Source organism: Rutidosis leptorrhynchoides, chromosome 4 (genome assembly GCF_046630445.1).
Source record: "Rutidosis leptorrhynchoides isolate AG116_Rl617_1_P2 chromosome 4, CSIRO_AGI_Rlap_v1, whole genome shotgun sequence".
Lineage (NCBI taxonomy): Eukaryota > Viridiplantae > Streptophyta > Magnoliopsida > Asterales > Asteraceae > Rutidosis > Rutidosis leptorrhynchoides.
This window is the reverse complement of record NC_092336.1, coordinates 249897327-249918229: the sequence shown is the minus strand read 5'-3', so window position 1 is coordinate 249918229 and position 20903 is coordinate 249897327. Positions and strand designations below refer to the sequence as shown.

The following is a 20903-nucleotide window of genomic DNA, read 5'->3' as shown; positions in this document are numbered from 1 at the left end:
TTTCTAGAATAGAGCCAAAGACAACAAAAGAAGCTTTGAAGCATGTTGATTGGGTCATGGCTATGCAAGAAGAGATTCAGCAATTCCATCGTCTAGATATTTGGAAGTTAGTTACTAAGCCGCATGGTGCGAAAGTAATCGACCTCAAATGGGTTTGGAAGTGCAAATTCGACGAAGATGGCAATGTTACCCATAACAAAGTAAGATTAGTTGCTAAAGGTTATCAGCAAGATCCTGAATTTGATTACGATGAAGTTTTCGCTCCTGTTGCCAGATTGGAAGCGATTCGTATTTTCTTGACTTTTGTGTCTTTTATGAAGTTTAAAGTTTATCAAATGGATGTTAAGAGTGCATTTCTTTATGGCAAGCTAAATGAAAGAGTATATGTCAGTCAACCTCCGGGTTTTGAAGATCATCTTCATCCTGATAAAGTTTACCTGTTACGTAGAGCCCTTTATGGTTTACATCAAGCTCCTAGAGCTTGGTACGGACGGTTATCGAGTTATCTGATTGAAAAAGGATATCAAATGGGCACGGTAGATTGTACTCTGTTCACAAAAGTTTAAGATGACGACATTATTTTAGTCCAGATTTATGTTGACGATATTATCTTCGGTGCTACTAAGCAGGAACTCGTTGATGAGTTCAAACAGGTGATGAAGGACGAGTTCGAAATGAGTAAATTGGGTCTCTTACACTACTTTCTTGGTTTACAAGTCGAACAGACTAGTAATGGTATTTTTCTTCATCAAGCAAAGTATGTAAATGATATACTCGAACGATTCGGTATGACTCAAGAACGTCCTGTGTCAACTCCGTTAGCTGTGAATCACGGTATTTTGCTAGAGTGCGAAGGAGAACCTGTTGATCCTACTTATTATCGAGCAATAATCAGATCGCTCATGTATCTCACTGCGTCTAGGCCGGATATTATGTTCGAAACATGTCTGTGTGCTCGTTATCAAGTTAATCCGAATACAGTTCATCTTACAGCTGCCAAAAAAATTCTACGTTATCTGTTGCATTCGCTAAATCTCGGCATCTGGTATTCGAACGATGAGAAGTTTGATCTTGTAGCTTACAGCGATTCAGATTATGCTGGTTGCAAAATCAACAACAAGTCTACATCAGGAGGATGTCAATTTCTAGGTGAAATGCTCGTGACCTGGCAGTGCAAGAAACAAACTGCAGTTGCTCTTTCCACGTGTGAAGCTGAATATATAGTTGCTGCTAGTTGTTGTTTGCAAGTTGTTTGGATCCAACAACAACTTCGCGATTACGGGCTAAGAATCTCTTTCTCTCCTCTTTATATTGATAATACTGCTGCTATAGCGATCACTAAGAATCCTGTTTAGCATTCTAAGACTAAACACATAGGTGTTAAATATCATTTTCTTAGGGATTGTCATGAGAAAAAGATTATTGAGGTTAAGAGAATAGGTACTAAGAACCAAAGGGCTGACCTATTTACTAAGGCTTTTGATAAACCTAGGTTCTTACTCCTACTAGAGATGAATGGCATTGTTGATCGAGACAAAGTAATTACGGATGTTGTGTGTCAGGGTTAGTCAAGCTTTTAGACTTTGCATGTAGGATGCATGACATATAGATTTTTAGTTGTTAATTATCTGTATTGCATATTTTTGCTTTCTGTCTGCATTCCTTTGCATGATTTATCTCATGTTTGCATGCTAGTCTGTAGTTATTTTCTGTTTGGTTAAAATGCTAAAACACACAAAGATTTTATATTTCAGCATTTTAGGGGGAGTATATGTTATCTGCAGAAAATACCTAAAAAGTGAAAAATGTCTCACCAGAAAATCTTAAAAAGTTGAAAAATCCAAAAATGAGCTTGTTTTAATTAATATTTGGACATGAAGAAATTACTGTACTGAGATTTGATATATTTGATTTGTAAGGACTGATTTGAACGTTTATGTCTATCTGTTGTGTGATGTATTGATAGATGTGACTTATGAATTCTTGGCATTAGACAATCATAATAAGAATAACGATCATCTAAGATTCAGAAGTCATGGACGATCTGTAGCGTTTGAAGGTAATCACCTAATTATCTCTGAAACTGTATGTAATGATAGTTGTTGAGAAACTCAACAGTCGGTTGAGGGTATCCCCTATCATAATTGATAATCATTAGAGAAAGTTGGTGTTGGATGTCCTCAAGCAATATTCAACGTTGCTCTACCAATTCAGTTTCACAGCTATGAATGGGACATTCAATAGTTCATTTAAGGGGTTGAGGATTATCTGTTTGGCTGGTGCATACCACGTTGTCAAGGGCCTGAGACTTAATAATCGAAACTAAACCCTGAAAATACAGAGAAAATTAGTTTATGTCGAAAGTAAGTGTCCTTCTCACTTAAGGTCGAAAAGTATAATTCCTTATTGCGGACCGTTCAAGCATTTAAGGGAGAACACCTTCGAGTGATCTGAGCACACAACAAAGAAACATGAGTTCATGCATAAAAATGGAAAATCCATTCATGATGACTTTCAAAATCATTATATCAAAAGACTGTAATATGCTGAAAAAGAAATATCAAAAGAAAATCAAAGTCAATAAAATTGGCGTATCAAGATGGCAAAGTCCTGAAAAGTATGAAGAATGCTGATTCATGATGTGCTCATAAAGAACTCAGATCATTCTTAGTGTGACGCCCCCGTGCAGCTTGAATTGTTTAATCACGACGTTCACACTGAACTATCAAGATTCTTGTCATCTGCAATTTAGAGTTATATCCATTAAGACTGTAAGTTGGAAAGATACTTATCTAGATATACTCTAATTATATATATATATATATATATATATATATATATATATATATATATATATATATATATATATATATGAAAGTTTAACTTTCAATTCCGTTTTCCATGACAACTTGAACATAAGAAGTTAAGGGCCTCGAGATTTATTTCGTGTGATGACTGGTCATCAGGCAAGTCTGCTTTAACTGTAGACCAATCCCCGCGGTAAATAGTGCGCCTATTCGGATAATCCAATATACTCTGAGATCATCTGAGCCAACTAGATTGAAGATTGTCAACAAATTGGTAGAAGCCAAAGGCTGACAGGGTTATTCAAAATGCCGTGAGAACCATCCTGTTCAATTTGAATGAAGTACATGGAAAGAGATAACGGAAAGTTACGTGTAATGAATTGATAACCTAATAAAAACGCACAATCATAAGTGATGGAAGAATCAAGGATTAATGAACTTAGCATGATCTCAAAAATCATTACTTTATAGTGTTCAAGTAATTAATGCCAACATGATTGTCGAAGTGTCCGGAATGAATATGTTCATGTTTAATGAGGATTGATATCAGTAATTACATGATAATAGACATAGACTGGATAATTAGGAATGGACATCAGAAATTGATTCAATATGTCAGTTCTGATCCATTTTTTTTAAAAAATTGTTAATCATCTTGCTCACAAAAAGAATGTGGATTTGTATGTCTTATATATCTGTACTGTTATTTAGTTTGCATTGAAAACTATAAAACAACAAAAAGATTTTGGTTTGCATGTTATTGCATTTCATGATAGATTATCTTTCATTTGCATAATTTTAGTTGCATGACATTTTACATCAGAAAATTCATAAAGATTCTATCATTTCCTTGTTTTTCTGATTATCCTCTGAGTGCATAACGACATCTGAAAGAACTTTGTTGAGATCAAGATATTGGGCCACCAAATCCATGAAATATAAGTTTGTAGAGCTTGTGATTGTTCGAAGGACATTGGTGTTTTAGATTGCTAATGAACTTAAGTTGACATTACACTGTAGGATTTACTATTGGATCACAGGATGATTAGAGTAAAAACCTTGTTTAGGTTAGGATTTTATCTGCCTAAGTGTTAATGATCATTTCTTGAAGGTGTAGTAATTTTTGACTCAAGTTGAAAGTGCTTGTTAGATCTAAGATTGTCGAACGTGTCGAGATCCTAAGGTTGTAAAATTTTGAAGTTTTGAAATTGCCTAAGTGCTCAAACGCACGCTTGATATGTGAACCGTACGATTGAACACACGTTTGAGGTTAACCGTACGGATGACCCTGATCAATCTTGTCCTAAGACAATTGGGTCACACGTACGTGTGATTTAGGTGAGACGCGTGTTTGATGGTGGATCGTGTGATCAACCTCACGGTTGATCACGAGAGTATAAATAGGGGTGATGAGCTCAACAGCTCACACTTGTGCACCCAACATTTTTTCTCTCTCTAAATTCGATCATCACCGATCAATCATTCCTTTGCAACGAACGTTAAGCATCTTTAGACGAATCCAGCGCCACCTATTAGGTATGATATCATCGAGTTTTAGTACCTTAATTTGATGTTTTAATGAGTCGAAACCATAAGTGTGTACAACTCGAATTTCATGAAATTGAAGGTTGTTTTGATGTGTATCTGTATTTATTTTGTGTTTTACGGAACCTTATAATGCTATTGTGATGTAAATCGGTCCATAAAATGAACAATTATGTGATTTTGTTGATTTGAAAAAAGGCATTTAATATTCAGTTTCATCAGACACGCACGAGTGACGTCACTCGCACGCGTGAGACATGACTTGCACGAGTCAGTGCACGGTTGATGATCAACCGTGTGGACCTTTGAGCTCACTCATTTGTCTTGATTTTATTGATCACTCGTCTGCAAGAGCTGACACGTGTGATTAACCGCACGAGTCACCACACTGTTGACTCACTCGCTTAGAATTTTGCCTCAACCGTGTACATTGTCTAAAACCATATTACTGCTCAAACGTGTCAACAGTGACACGAGTGACTATATCACTCGCACAGTTGATCTCTCAGTCGTACGTGTGTGAAATGACCCGTTCATATACATTATAAACGATTCATAATAGTTGATTACATCGTGAGGTATTTGACCTCTATATGATACATTTTACAAACATTACATTCGTTTTTAAAAGACAAACTTTCTTTACAACGAAAGTTGACGGCATGCATACCATTTCATAATACATCCAACTATAATTGACTTAATAATAATCTTGATGAACTCAATGACTCGAATGCAACGTCTTTCAAAATATGCCATGAATGACTCCAAGTAATATCCTTAAAATGAGCTAATGTACAGCGGAAGATTTCTTTAATACCTGGGAATAAACATGCTTTAAAGTGTCCACCAAAAGGTTGGTGAGTTCATAGGTTTATCATAACAATCATTTCAATATATTAATAGACCACAAGATTTCCATTTATAAATATATGTACACTCGCAAGTGTATAAAAGTATTCTATAAGTTGTAGGCACCCGGTAACAAGCCTTAACGTTCATGTTTTACCCTCTGAAGTACACCAGATCAGGTGTGTTTAAAATAACCTCGAAGTACTAAAGCATCCCATAGTCAGGATGAGGTTTGTCAGGCCCAATAGATCTATCTTTAGGATTCGCGCCTACCGTATATAGACAAGTAGTTTAATGTTACCAAGCTAAGGGTATATTTCTGGTTTAAACTCACGTAGAATTAGTTTTAGTACTTGTGCCTATTTCGTAAAACATTTATAAAAACAGCGCATGTATTCTCAGTCCCAAAAATATATATAAAAGGAGCAAATGAAACTCACCATACTGTATTTCGTAGTAAAAATACATATAACGTCATTTAACAAGTGCAAGGTTGGCCTCGGATTCACGAACCTATATTAATTATATATATTTATATGTTGGTCAATATTTGTCTAACAATTTTTGGTTAAGTCATAGTGTACCACAATCCTAATGCTCGAGACTAATATGCAAAAGTCAACAAAAGTCAACAAAAGTCAACTTGACCCAAAATGACTTCTAAAATTTATACGTGTTTATTATATAACTTAACTATAGTCGTTTTATATATTTAAATATATTTGTTAGATTTTATAATAATAAAAGTCATTTATTAATAAAAATTTATATTAACGTTTATATATGATAAAATATACTTTTATATATCTTAAGTAGTAAAATTTATAAAGTTCACTTAATATCGTAAAACTATAGTGGTAAGTATTATTAATGTAATTATATTACGCGTGGTGAAAAATATCTTTGTATCCCCTATTTATTTGATAAAATAATATTGATCATAATAATAATAAGTAAAAGTTGTATTATTTTGTAATAATAATAATTATTATTCTATAAAAAAATAACAATATTTATATTTACTAAAAATGTTATTATGATAAAATGATAATACTAACATAATAATAATAATGATATTTTATAATAACAATGATATTTCTATTAAAATAATAACGACGATAGTAATAATAATCATTTTAACAATAATACTAAAATTCAGTTGACTATAACTTCTAATCCGTTCATCGAAACCATTCGATATATAAATGAAAAGTTCTTAGTTTTTCGCTAGCTTTCCAACGACATGCATATCATATACCCTATCTCGGTAGCATATATATCTAATTCAGGATTCAACAAACCTATCTAAGGACAATATCGAATTTACAAGCATGCATAATCCTATATACTCGAGCACTAGTCAGGGATACACTATTGATATATAAAAGTTAAGTTATAAGTGCTCACGTATCAATATTGAGATTTAATATTGCAGGAAAGTACATAGACGCAACGGAGATGATAAACACTAGATTAACCTCACGAGCATACCCATGAACCATACCCATCACCTCCATAGCTATAACTCATAATTTCCTTAGCTTCGACTCATTCAAAAAACTATTTTGAAATCACTCGAACAGCACTCCGTCGTAATATTTTTTATATACTAATAATATCTTGAAATAATACAGAGCAAATATATATATATATATATATATATATATATATATATATATATATATATATATATATATATATATATATATATATATATATATATAAATCAATTGAGAGAGTTTAGAGAAATATATTTTCATGTTTCTATGAAATAATGAAACCTATTGAATTCTATTTATAATATATTTTTGAATTATTAAAGTGAATTATTAAAGTATGAATTATTAAAGTAAATTATTAAAGTATGAATTATTAAAGTGAATTATTAAAGTATGAATTATTAAAGTAAATTATTAAAGTTAAAGTAAAGTAAAAGTAAAGTAAAGGTAAAGTTAAAGTATAGTAAAAGTATAAAAACTATGTATGTATAATAAGCGTATAAATATATATAATATTAATTTAAATCGTTATATATATTTAATGTAATAAAATATAAATATCGTTATATTTATTATACTGGTTAAGTAATGAGTTGTCAAAAGTGATTCTAGATATTTATAAAAGTTATATACATTTTAATAATAAAGTTCTTTTTAAACTGAAAACGTTTTTATACGTTTGAAAATAGATTAATAGAATATTATGAAAACCAATTCTCCACTAACTTTTGTCTAACTTTCGTAAATGACACTTTTTGTTTTTATTTATAAATAGCTTTACAAATTATTCCGAATATCGTTAAAAGGAATAGATTTTCTCAATCATAGTGGACTCTCAACAGAGACTTGTAATCATAATTCAATGTTTCTGATAATTCAATCATTTAATATATTTTTTTAATTTTGTCGATAATCATATTGAAACAAATACGTTCATGTAAAGCATTATACGTTTAAATACTTTGTTGACATTTTCAATTTATAATATATACACATATACATACATATTCATATATGTTCATTTAATGGATCGTGAATCATTGGAATTTGGTCGAGGTTTAAATGAATGTATAAACATAGTTTAAAATCCTTGAGATTTAACTTAACAAACATTGCTTATCGTGTCAGAATAATATAAAGATAAAGTTTAAATTTAGTCGGAAATTTCCGGGTCGTCACAGTACCTACCCGTTAAAGAAATTTCATCCCCGAAATTTGATAGAGGTCGTCATGACTAACAATGAGAATGTTATTATGACGATTATAAAGTTTTATCATGTCTAAGAAGTATGGATAAAATAATTCGATTACTCGAAGCGTATGAGGGAAGTTATCGTAAATGAAGGAAATAAGATTATAGTGATTCGTCATATCTTTTGACGTCATCATAATTGATCTCCGAATTTAAAGAAAATCTTTGTAATCTATATTGGATTTGATGCTTCGGTGATTAAGGAGATTATGATTCTCTTCGAATTAATACGATAATCCATCTTTATTTCTCTATCGGGTATTTCACTATAAATCCACCTCCTTCGTTTCCTTACAACTCACTCCTTCTATTCTTTCTCCCTCAACTCATATTTTAACGTATTTGTCAATATGCTTCATCCAGTACTGATTCTCAATATACTCCTCACTTTCATATCTGTCGTTCTTCTTTTTCATCTGCCTCCGGAAGAATCTATTTAGTTCTACTATACTCTCGGTTTTATAGTATTTTTAGTTCTTCCGTGTCTTTATATTGCGATATGCATCGATATATATGGTTTATAATTTTTGGGTGGTTGTTGGGTTTTATATCTTCCCTTATATTTCAAAGCCACTGCTTCTGTCTTCTATAATCATTGACATCCAAAGTTAATGCTCCCTTCTATTTGATGCGATTTATACTCCAATTTCTATTTCGGAGTTTTGTCCTTTCGTTTCTTCTTCTTGCGATTACGCAACGTTTATAATGGTCTAGTATTCGCAGATATGAATTTCAGAATGAACATAGTTAATGTTCTAAGAAGGAAATTTGTAATGGCACGATCTTGATTTGTCAAATTACCAGAATATTCTGGAAAAGACCGAATCATCAAGAAATATTTTCTTGATATTTTAGAGGTTGAAGAGAATACAAGAGTCGTGTAACATGGCACATGATAACGTTATGATCTGTGAATCATCACGTTCCATTTAGAACTCAACATGACTTACCGTAATATAATCACGTTGATCAAGTGTCATTATATTATACTAATTCATGCTTCAGTTCCCAACACTACTTCAAAAATATTTCTATTTTAAACTCGAAAGTTTATAGAATATAGAAACTAATAGTTTCTTATATGATGTAACACTGATAGCGCAAAGAGATAAATGACTTTAGATAAGATTAGTTGTGAAAATATCTTCAGAAATATCGTAGATATTTATAATGAAAGATATGATAATATCTTAGAATTTCTAATATTGATGGATGATGATGAAGATTTGTCTGTAAAGGTTTAGAATAAAGATTAAAGTATTCGTTAATGACTTTAGCAGCACTGAATCATTTGGATTCTTTGAAGGCCGATTTAGTCTTTGTAATTTGTCCACAGCCTCCTTCATAGTCTGTTCAATCTGTTTTTCAGTTCCAAACCTTCTCTTTTTCTCATCTTTACCACCTTATTATTCTTTGTCATCAAACTTTTTACTGTTAAGATCGTTTACAGTTTTTGATGCTTCATCAGCATTTTAAGAACTAGTTTGCAGTTCAAAATATTTTTCAGAACTTCACATTCAAAGTATGTAAGTCCAGGAGATAGACGTTTTACGTACACATATAACTGTTGGTTTAGACATGCTGCGAGATTTCAAAATACTGGTTGCTAATTTCCGATGATTCGTATGACAATTCTCGTTACAAGATGCGAATGAGTAAATGATGTGATTTCAATAAATATAATGATTTTTCGAAAAGTCAAAGATAATTGAAGTTGTTGGTAAGTTTATTGCTATGGTGGCGAGATATGAAAGGTTCCCCAGTAACGATGACGAAAGGGCAACGTATCTATCGAGGTTATAATAAGACTAGTCTGACTGAAAAGTTGAAGTTGACTTGTTGGAGCTGTGATAAAACTGGCTACTTTAAAAAGGAATTGAAAAGTCATTTTTGCTAATAAATGCCAAAGGTTCTGACACGGATACGCGTCGAACTATGACTTTAGCTTCGAGAGCTTTTTACGTACATAACTGTGGGTAATATGTGGTTCGATCATCATCTCGATTGTTCATTGTTTGAAGTGTCTTAGGAAACTTCGGAGAGTTTGAACACAGTTTGTAATCGTTAATATACATATGATGTTCTAACACAGTTTTGAAGTCAAAGTATAGCTTTGAAAGATGTAAGAATCTCAGAGTGATGATACTGTTTATATCCCGAATTAAATTTTGCAATTTCAAAATTAGAATATGTAATTAAATTTGAATGAGTATGGTTGTTTTGATTTTTATGAATGAATGTATATTATTGTGAAACTAGGAAGTATAGTTGATAATTTGCTTAATCAGATTCGAAGAATGTAACATAATAATTGTGAATTTATATATCTCTCGGGTATTACCTACCCGTTTTAAAAAATTCACAATTAATATTTTGTACAAAAGAATTTTATTACAGTCCTTATGAAAATATATATATGTATATTTTCTTCAGATGTAACAGAGATTTAATGAGTTAATATTAAATTAAACTCATTTGATTTACGGTTGAAACTAGAATTGAGTAATCCCTAAAGACTTTAGAAATTACATAACTTTTACGGAGTATTTATTCAATAAAATTGAAATTATGAATTAATACTTCGTTATTTGTTGGTGTTTGTGGAATTCTTGTGAATTTCGCAAGGTACGAATAATGTTATTTGAAAAGTTTCGAGTACATCGACGATGAAAGTGAAAAATCAAACTTATATTTGAATAATTCATTTGATTTATTATGAATTGGGATTTATTGAATTGAGGCAGAGATTGTAGTTAATGATGGTTAAGTTGTGGACGAAGGACGTACATTATCGCATATTAGTAACATGAATTAACCGAGTAGTTAAGATTCACACATAATAGCTTAGTACGGAAAGATTTATTATGGTCTAAAAATTTATATATATAAGATATACATATAAATTCTTCAGTGGAAATGAGTTAATACTTCATAACTCATTGATATGACATACTTGTTGTTGATTTATAATGATGTCCACGGTGATTCTTGAACTGACGGAGTTTGTAATGTTATAGGTGCTGCTTATTCTGACAACGCTGATGGCACTGACTGTACTGGTGATGTTTATGGTACTGTTGATGCTGTTGATAAATCAAGTCTAGCTTGTAAACCACACATCATTCTTGTCAGGGTTTCTACTCTTCCTTCTATCATTTGGGTTCACTCATCTAATTTATGGTTAGGGCTAGAATAGATAATCTCTAAGACTTTAGAGACTACATAATCGTCGCAAAATGTTTCTCCAATGAAGTTATGAATCAATACTTCATCGTTTGTTGTTGTTGGTATTCCTTGGTATCTATAGAGTGTATGTCATTGGTACTCGTGGGATATAGGTTGTGATGTTGAAGTATGGGATGCGGATGTTACTGTTGGTGGTGGTGATGGTATTGTTGGTGTTGCTGATGGTGGTACTGGTTATGCTGCTGGTGCTGCTATTGGTGTTTGTAACCCTTGCACCATATTCTCTAAAGCCACTACTCGAGCGCGAAGCTTGTTGACTTCTTCTATTACACCGGGGAGATTGTCGGTTCGGACAAGCGAATAAATAAAATCTAGAATTTGATGTAGTATATAATCGTGAGAGATACTCTGGAAATGAGAGAGAAAATGGTGTTTCAGACCGGTTCGCCGGTAAGTGCTTCAGGTTCATCGCCAAGAGGGCAATGTGGTGGATGGAAGGGATCACCTTCTTCTTGTCTCCAATGATTGAGGAGGCTACGAACCCATCCCCAATTCATCCAGAATAGATGATGACTAATTGATTGATACATTCCAGTCACACTGCTTTAGGAGCTTGAGTGGGATTCAATATCGGAATTCGAGGGACTTGAACTAATGATGAATTCTATTTCGTTCGATTGAATAAAGGATTTTTCGATATGAAATGATTTTCCAGCTATCGGGTGGTATTCAAATTACATAGAATATCTATATATATAGCGCAAAACATTTCGTAGATTACGGAGGAATTTAAGGGATATGTCAGGCAAAGTTTACAGTAACAGATACACTAAGATATGGATTAGCAGATACGCTAAGATATGAATTTTGTCTATACACTATTCATGCAATCAATGCAGTAAGACGTGTCTAGACTAATAATGATAAGCAGGCAATTTCCGACAAAAAGGATAAGCAAAACTTTTGACATGCAGACACGGTTGAAGTCCAAGCTCATTAATGCATCCTAACGACTATCAGTTAGACACACTAATGCAGAAATGGTTCGCTAAGACCACCGCTCTGATACCAACTGAAATGACCCGTTCATATACATTATAAACGATTCACAATAGTTGATTACATCGCGAGGTATTTGACCTCTATATGATACATTTTACAAACATTACATTCGTTTTTAAAAGACAAACTTTCTTTACAATGAAAGTTGACGGCATGCATACCATTTCATAATACATCCAACTATAATTGACTTAATAATAATCTTGATGAACTCAATGACTCGAATGCAACGTCTTTCAAAATATGCCATGAATGACTCCAAGTAATATCCTTAAAATGAGCTAATGCACAGCGGAAGATTTCTTTAATACCTGAGAATAAACATGCTTTAAAGTGTCAACCAAAAGGTTGGTGAGTTCATAGGTTTATCATAACAATCATTTCAATATATTAATAGACCACAAGATTTCCGTTTATAAATATATGTACACTCGCAAGTGTATAAAAGTATTCTATAAGTTGTAGGCACCTGGTAACAAGCCTTAACGTTCATGTTTTACCCTCTGAAGTACACCAGATCAGGTGTGTTTAAAATAACCTCGAAGTACTAAAGCATCCCATAGTCAGGATGGGGTTTGTCAAGCCCAATAGATCTATCTTTAGGATTCGCGCCTACCGTACATAGACAAGTAGTTTAATGTTACCAAGCTAAGGGTATATTTCTGGTTTAAACTCACGTATAATTAGTTTTAGTACTTGTGCCTATTTCGTAAAACATTTATAAAAACAGCGCATGTATTCTCAGTCCCAAAAATATATATAAAAGGGAGCAAATGAAACTCACCATACTGTATTTCGTAGTAAAAATACATATAATGTCATTTAACAAGTGCAAGGTTAGCCTCGGATTCACGAACCTATATTAATTATATATATTTATATGTTGGTCAATATTTGTCGAACAATTTTTGGTTAACTCATAGTGTACCACACTCCTAATGCTCGAGACTAATATGCAAAAGTCAACAAAAGTCAACAAAAGTCAACAAAAGTCAACTTGACCCAAAATGACTTCTAAAATTTATACGTGTTTATTATATAACTTAACTATAGTCGTTTTATATATTTAAATATATTTGTTAGATTTTATAATAATAAAAGTCATTTATTAATAAAAATTTATATTAACGTTTATATATGATAAAATATACTTTTATATATCTTAAGTAGTAAAATTTATAAAGTTCACTTAATATCGTAAAACTATAGTGGTAAGTATTATTAATGTAATTATATTACGCGTGGTGAAAAATATCTTTGTATCCCCTATTTATTTGATAAAATAATATTGATCATAATAATAATAAGTAAAAGTTGTATTATTTTGTAATAATAATAATTATTATTCTATAAAAAATAACAATATTTATATTTACTAAAAATGTTATTATGATAAAATGATAATACTAACATAATAGTAATAATGATATTTTATAATAACAATGATATTTCTATTAAAATAATAACGACGATAGTAATAATAATCATTTTAACAATAATACTAAAATTCAGTTGACTATAACTTCTAATCCGTTCATCGAAACCATTCGATATCTAAATGAAAAGTTCTTAGTTTTTCGCTAGCTTTCCAATGACATGCATATCATATACCCTATCTCGGTAGCATATATATCTAATTCAGGATTCAACAAACCTATCTAAGGACAATATCGAATGTACAAGCATGCATAATCCTATATACTTGAGCACTAGTCAGGGATACACTATTGATATATAAAAGTTAAGTTATGAGTGCTCACATATCAATATTGAGATTCAATATTGCAGGAAAGTACATAGACGCAACGGAGATGATAAACACTAGATTGACCTCACGAGCATACCCATGAACCATACCCATCACCTCCATAGCTATAACCCATAATTTCCTTAGCTTCGAATCATTCAAAAAACTATTTTGAAATCACTCGGACAGCACTCCGTCGTAATATTTTTTATATACTAATAATATCTTGAAATAATACAGAGCAAATATATATATATATATATATATATATATATATATATATATATATATATATATATATATATATATATATGTAAATTGATTGAGAGAGTTTAGAGAAATATATTTTCAAGTTTCTATGAAATAATGAAACCTATTGAATTCTATTTATAATAGATTTTTGAATTATTAAAGTGAATTATTAAAGTATGAATTATTAAAGTAAATTATTAAAGTATCAATTATTAAAGCGAATTATTAAAGTATGAATTTTTAAAGTGAATTATTAAAGTTAAAGTAAAGTAAAAGTAAAGTAAAGGTAAAGTTAAAGTATAGTAAAAGTATAAAAACTATGTATGTATAATACGCGTATAAATATATATAATATTAATTTAAATCGTTATATATATTTAATGAAATAAAATATAAATATCGTTATATTTATTATACTGGTTAAGTAATGAGTTGTCAAAAGTGATTCTAGATATTTATAAAAGTTATATACGTTTTAATAATAAAGTTCTTTTTAAACTGAAAACGTTTTTGTACGTTTGAAAATAGATTAATAGAATATTATGAAAACCAATTCTCCACTAACTTTTGTCTAACTTTCGTAAATGACACTTTTTGTTTTTATTTATAAATAGCTTTACAAATTATTCCGAATATCGTTAAAAGGAATAGATTTTCTCAATCATAGTGGACTCTCAACAGAGACTTGTAATCATAATTCAATGTTTCTGATAATTCAATCATTTAATACATTTTTTTAATTTCATCGATAATCATATTGAAACAAATACGTTCATGTAAAGCATTATACATTTAAATACTTTGTTGACATTTTCAATTTATAATATATACACATATACATACATATTCATATATGTTCATTTAATGGTTCGTGAATCATTGGAATTTGGTCGAGGTTTAAATGAATGTATAAACATAGTTTAAAATCCTTGAGATTTAACTTAACAAACATTGCTTATCGTGTCAGAATAATATAAAGATAAAGTTTAAATTTAGTCGGAAATTTTCGGGTCGTCACAGTGTGACACTGTCACTCGTACACTTCATCCTGTTTAACATATTTATGATACGTTGATGCAAATGCTTTAATGCTTTATGTTGATTGATTTATATATCTAACTGTTCTGTAAATGTTTCAGTTTCTGTTTAGATATCATCAGATGGCAGAACAACAAGTAAACGTTCCGGTTGATAACATTGAAGGACAGGGGGAGCAACAAGTTAATCCACAAGCTAATCCTCAAGTGAATCCAATCATCCCACCTGCTCAGCAAGAGATTCCTCTAGAGTAGGGTGAACTGAACAATCAATTCGCTCTCTATGACACTACTTTAGAGAGAGGTTCTCACTTTAAGGAGATTATCGAATTTCTTAAGAGATCAAGGAAACACACTGCTATTTCTACCGAATGCACACCATACTACAGTCATCAGAGAGAGTTCTGGAGAAATGCTGTGTTGGATTTTGATGAAGATAAGCTTGTTAGTAAGATTCAAGGTCATGATATTACTGTTTCTAAGGATGTGATTAGAAGGATTTTGGGTTTCAATGACGAGAACTGCTCCCATATGACTATCAGTAGAGAATGAATCCATGGTTGTTTCAGAAGATGTACTTATTCTGGTTACCTTGTTGGTAAATCTGAGCTGGTGAAGACATGTCTGCCACCACAGTTTAGATATCTTGCTCATGTAATCATGCATTGTTTAAGTGGATTCAAATTGAGCTTTGATAAGTTGAACGAGAAAGTGCAGAGTATGTTTGTGGCACTTGTTCTCAAGGCTCCATACGATTTTTCAGGTTTTGTTTTCTACTATTTCAAGGCAAACCACTTCAGTTCTTCCCAGAGATATCTGATCTATGCCCATTTTCTTCAATTAATCATTAATGACGCTGTACCTGATCTACCTAAGCTTGAAAAGGATATTATCCACCTAAAGCCGATGAATCTGATTACTTTTCGCAGAATGGAAGAGACAAGGAATGAGGATTTAAAGCCTGACTTTAATAGAAAGCTCATTTGTCATCTTATTAAGGAGAACTATCGATGCCCAGCAGGTAATGCTTGGAGGAATGAGGATTCAGACTCTAACTACGAAGTTACCAATGAGGAAGGTGAGGGTGATAATCAGAAAGCTGCTGGTAATGCTCAAGGAGGAGGTAATGTTGATGATGAGTTTATCGAGGGTGATGATGAAGCGACAGAGGAGGATGCCAGCTTAATTCAAAGAAAAAGGAGAGGAAAGGATCCTATGACCGCAGAACAACTCAAGAAGAAGGAGAAAAGAACGAAGTATTCTTATGAGTCACCTCAGAAATCATCACAGGGAGGTTCAAGGCAACAAGCTCAGAGAAAGCCATCCGGTTTCATGAAGGATGCAAGAGCTGCTGTTACCTCACCAAAACCTGCCACAACAATACCTCAGGTCACTTCAAATGAATACAAGACATAGCATAATCTACTGTTGTCGTTGATCACAAAAATAACCAATCTGGAGAATTAAGCAACTGAGGAGAAGAAGATCAGTAATGCTAAGATCGATTCATTGGTGGAAGAGAACAAGAGGTTATCTGATAGACTGGACCGTCAGAAGGAAAGAACAGATAAGTTGAAGAAGAAGTTTTTGGCGATTAAGAGTGCGAACAGAGAGAAACTGAAGAAGTTGAATGAAAAGATTGAACAGCTTACCTCTGGTAAAACCAAGTTGATTAAGGAGAGAGAAGAAGAGTATTCTTCTGATTTGGGAGAAGGTGATGAAAAAGATGATGAAGAAGATGCTGGAACTGGAGGACCCTCTTTTGATATACCAAAAGGGGGACGTTCCACCAAGTGAGTTTTCGATGGAACAGCTTGCTGCTCTGGCATACGATAGCGAAAATGATACGGAGAATGCAGAGACAGCTAAAGCTGAAAACAAGGCTCCACAAGAAGAGTCATTGTCAAGTATCCCTCCCGAATCAATCCAAAATATCAACTTAAGTGATTTTGATCTGTTCGAAGATGAGAAGAGTGAAGATTCTGTTGGTAAAGATAGTTTGAAAGAGGATGTGATTATTGAGTCCGAGGATGAATTTGTGACAGAATCTGATGAAGAAGAAGAAGAAGAAGAAGAAGAAGAAGAAGAAGAAGAAGAAGAAGAAGAAGAAGAAGAAGAAGAAGAAGAAGAAGAAGAAGAAGAAGAAGAAGAAGAAGAAGAAGAAGAAGAAGAAGAAGTTGAGATTGTTATGCCTTCGCTTGAGCCATACTCGCATCCGTCACTCAACACCTTAAGTGACTTCTTCAATCTGAGTTGTGAGGAGAAAAGAAAGAACTTAATTGAATTAGAAAAGGCGAGGAAGGTATACAAAGAACAAGTTAAAGAAGTGGATGTTATGATAGAAAGGAACAAGAAGATCCGACATGAGAAACTGCTCGTTGAGAAAGAAAGAAAAGAATCTGAATTGAAAGATAAGAAACTCCGAGTCGAACAAGCTAAAGCCGAGACATGGAATGAGATTAATGAATGGTTCAAACGTGATAGGGTTAAAGGGAATAGAAACGTTAAGGAAGACGAAGATCGTCAAAGTTGGTGGAGACAGAACGTTGATAACCCTGATCAAGTAGATAAGCCAGAACTCGAGCCGAAGTTTGTCAGTTTCTATGAGAAAGGTAAAAGAACCAAGAAGTACTCCAAGGCTAAAATTTTAAGTTGGGGCTATTTCAAGGAGATCAAATGTTTTGCGATCAAGAGGGAAGGAGGAGTAGATTATATGGCACGTCCAAGTCACTTCAAAACTCTACCGTACTTCGAGATCATGCAAATTGCTAAGCTGGAGATGTTGAACGCTGAAGATTGTGACCTTTCCAGGTTGTTTCAAAGAAAAATCAGATATGAGTATAAGACAGGGAAATGGGACATCTTTAAGTCAACGGCCGCTAGGTTTTCCATACACCCGGTAAAGAAAAATTCTAAGGGAGGACCTATCCGTGTTGTTAAGTTCCATCCAGCTAAGTATATGAAACAATCTCCCTTGATGCCATTACCCAAGGATATCTGTAAGAACTTCAGATGGTGGTTCTATGATGAGTTGTTGGAAGAAGCACTGATCTTGACTGCAATTGAGAAGGATGATGGAAGCATACAGTTCAAAAATGTGAGGATTCTAGATCCTATGTGGCTGAGGAACTTGTCGAGATTTGATGTGGAGACTCTTCACCGCTATCACATTACATTGAGAGACGGTCGAAAGGAGGAAGCTATGAGATATCAACGTGTGATCGATGTCCTCTATGCATACCTCAATAGAGAAAGTGATGCTCAAAGCTCAAACCAAGCTCAAGCCAGCTGATGTGTGTCGAATACTGTGATGCTAGTAATTTTGTTTGTTTTTTGTTTTTGTTTTTGATGATGATGTATTTTGGAGAGAGAGAGAGAATATAGATATGTATTTGATATTAAACTGATGCTACTTTTGGACTTATGTGTATTTCATGAACATTTTCTTTATTGTAATCGATGTTCTAGGTCCTAGGGGGAGTTATTGATGCATATTCTGTAAGTCCCTAGACATCTTACCTACATTTGTGATTAGTACTTCAGTTTATGGGATACCATGATCGCTCGTTATTATCCTATCTGTGTTTGTATGTGGTTACAGGTATTGCAGGAACGCGATACGGATGTTTGACTATGTTAGACTTAGACAGACGTATGAGTGAAGCATCATAATTATAAACTGAATGAGAAGACACGAGTGAGTGATCACCCGTACGGCTGATGAAGCCAACTCGTACGTGTGATGGATGACTCGTACGGGTGAGTCAACAGCAGGGGTATATAAAGTCTTATGTTCTTCATTTTAGGTTAAGCCTCTCTCATGCATAATCACTCAGATCTGGTTCACCTGATTCGATTCTCTCTCAACCCAAATCACTCCTGGTAGTGAATAATAGCTCTAGGCATTAATCTAATCACAATCCTTGTTGTGGTTTGACTAATTTAATCCCAAAAAGCTACCCACATTCACTTTGATTGGTTTGATTCACTAATTCTGCCTTTGTGTGAATTAAACCTATTGATCTCGAAGTTCCTAGTCATGTTTCATCAATAAAAAATCTTGAAGTTATTCGTACCAGATTCTTTTGGGGTAGCAATAACTCAAAGAGAAAAATGGCATGGATTAAATGGGATCAAGTTCTCAATTCGTTTTCTCGAGGCGGGTTGAACATTGGTAGTTTGAAGGCTTTCAATTTAGCCTTAATTATCAAATGGCGGTGGCGTTATCTTTCATCTTCGGACGATATGTGGGTCAAGGTTATTAAGGTCATACATGGTAACTACTTTGATTGCACTATTGGTTCTAGTCCATGGTGTTCTATTGTCCTTGCGTGATAAAAAGTTGTAACTGGCAGTGTTCTTTCTCAAAATTATATTCATTTGGAGGTTGGAAACGGAAGAAATGAGTTTCTGGCATGACTCGTGGTGCGGTTCTTCTTCGTTAGTGTCCCGGTTTAACAGGTTGTACCATCTTGACATTAATAGACTCGAATCAGTGGCGGATAAGTGGGTAGAAGGAGAATGGAGATGGGTTTGGTTAAGAGAAGAAATTGGTAGCAGAAACTTGACTTCATTGTTGAACTTATTACAAGAATTACTGAACGTTAATGTCTCAAACCGCGAGGATTGTTGGAAGTGCTCTCTTAATGGAGATGGTTTATTCACGGTAAAAGATACGAGAGAGCACATTGATAGATCTATTCTGTATTCTCATCATGTTCCTACGTCATGGGTAAAGACTCTCCCAAAGAAAGTGAATGTTTTTTAGTGGCGTTTCAAGTTAGATGCTCTTCCGTTACGTTGGAACTTATCCACAAAAGGTATTATGTTGGATTCACATAATTGCCCGGTTTGTGACACTGACGTAGAACGGTTAAAACATCTTTTTTCGAGTGTACGGTTGCAACCGACATTTGGAGGTTGGTTCGTATTTGGCTAGATTGTGGGTTACCTAGCTTCTCGTGTTGGTTTGATGTTGAAATTTGGATCGAAGACGCAAGGATGCCGACTTCTACGCAAGGATGACGACCCGGAAATTTCTGACCAAATTTAAACTTAATCTTTGAATGTTTCCGACACGATGAGCAAAGTCTGTAATGTTGAGTCTCGAAAATTTTGGAACTATATTCATATATTCAACTACCCTGGACTATTCCCGAAGATTCACGAACAATAGTTTATATATATATATATATATATATATATATATATATATATATATATATATATATATATATATATATATATATATATATATATATATATATATATATATATATATATATATATATATATACGACATATCACATATCATCATCTTGTTGTTTTTCCTTTTAATTTAGAATTACATAACCCCACACCTATCATCTTTAATTATAGATATATACTCATACCTGCATTGAACCGGTACGTTGTATCTCATGCTAAAACACAAACAAACTCACTTTTCATTCTTTTCACCTACTACTTGTTTATGTTTCTACTTTAATCATCAATTCTTTAACACGTTTATGTAACTTTGTGATTGTTTAATATAATAGTATTATTATTATTATAATTATAGATTGTAGATATATATAATATGCACACTTGCATACCAATCAATAAAATAAACCAGTACTCATTTTGTCTTATAAAAACTTTTGTGCCAAATCAATATATCAC

At 32.9% G+C, this 20903-nt stretch overlaps 1 protein-coding gene across 1 annotated transcript; it reads left to right on the top strand.

Annotated features, from left to right (window-relative positions):
• The first annotated feature begins 19352 nt into the window (after window positions 1-19352).
• Window positions 19353-20007, top strand: LOC139841553 (uncharacterized). Its single transcript, XM_071831763.1, has 2 exons — window positions 19353-19515; window positions 19595-20007. The coding sequence occupies exons 1-2, from the start codon at window positions 19353-19355 to the stop codon at window positions 20005-20007; spliced, it is 576 nt and encodes a 191-aa protein (XP_071687864.1).
• Window positions 20008-20903: the final 896 nt, after the last annotated feature.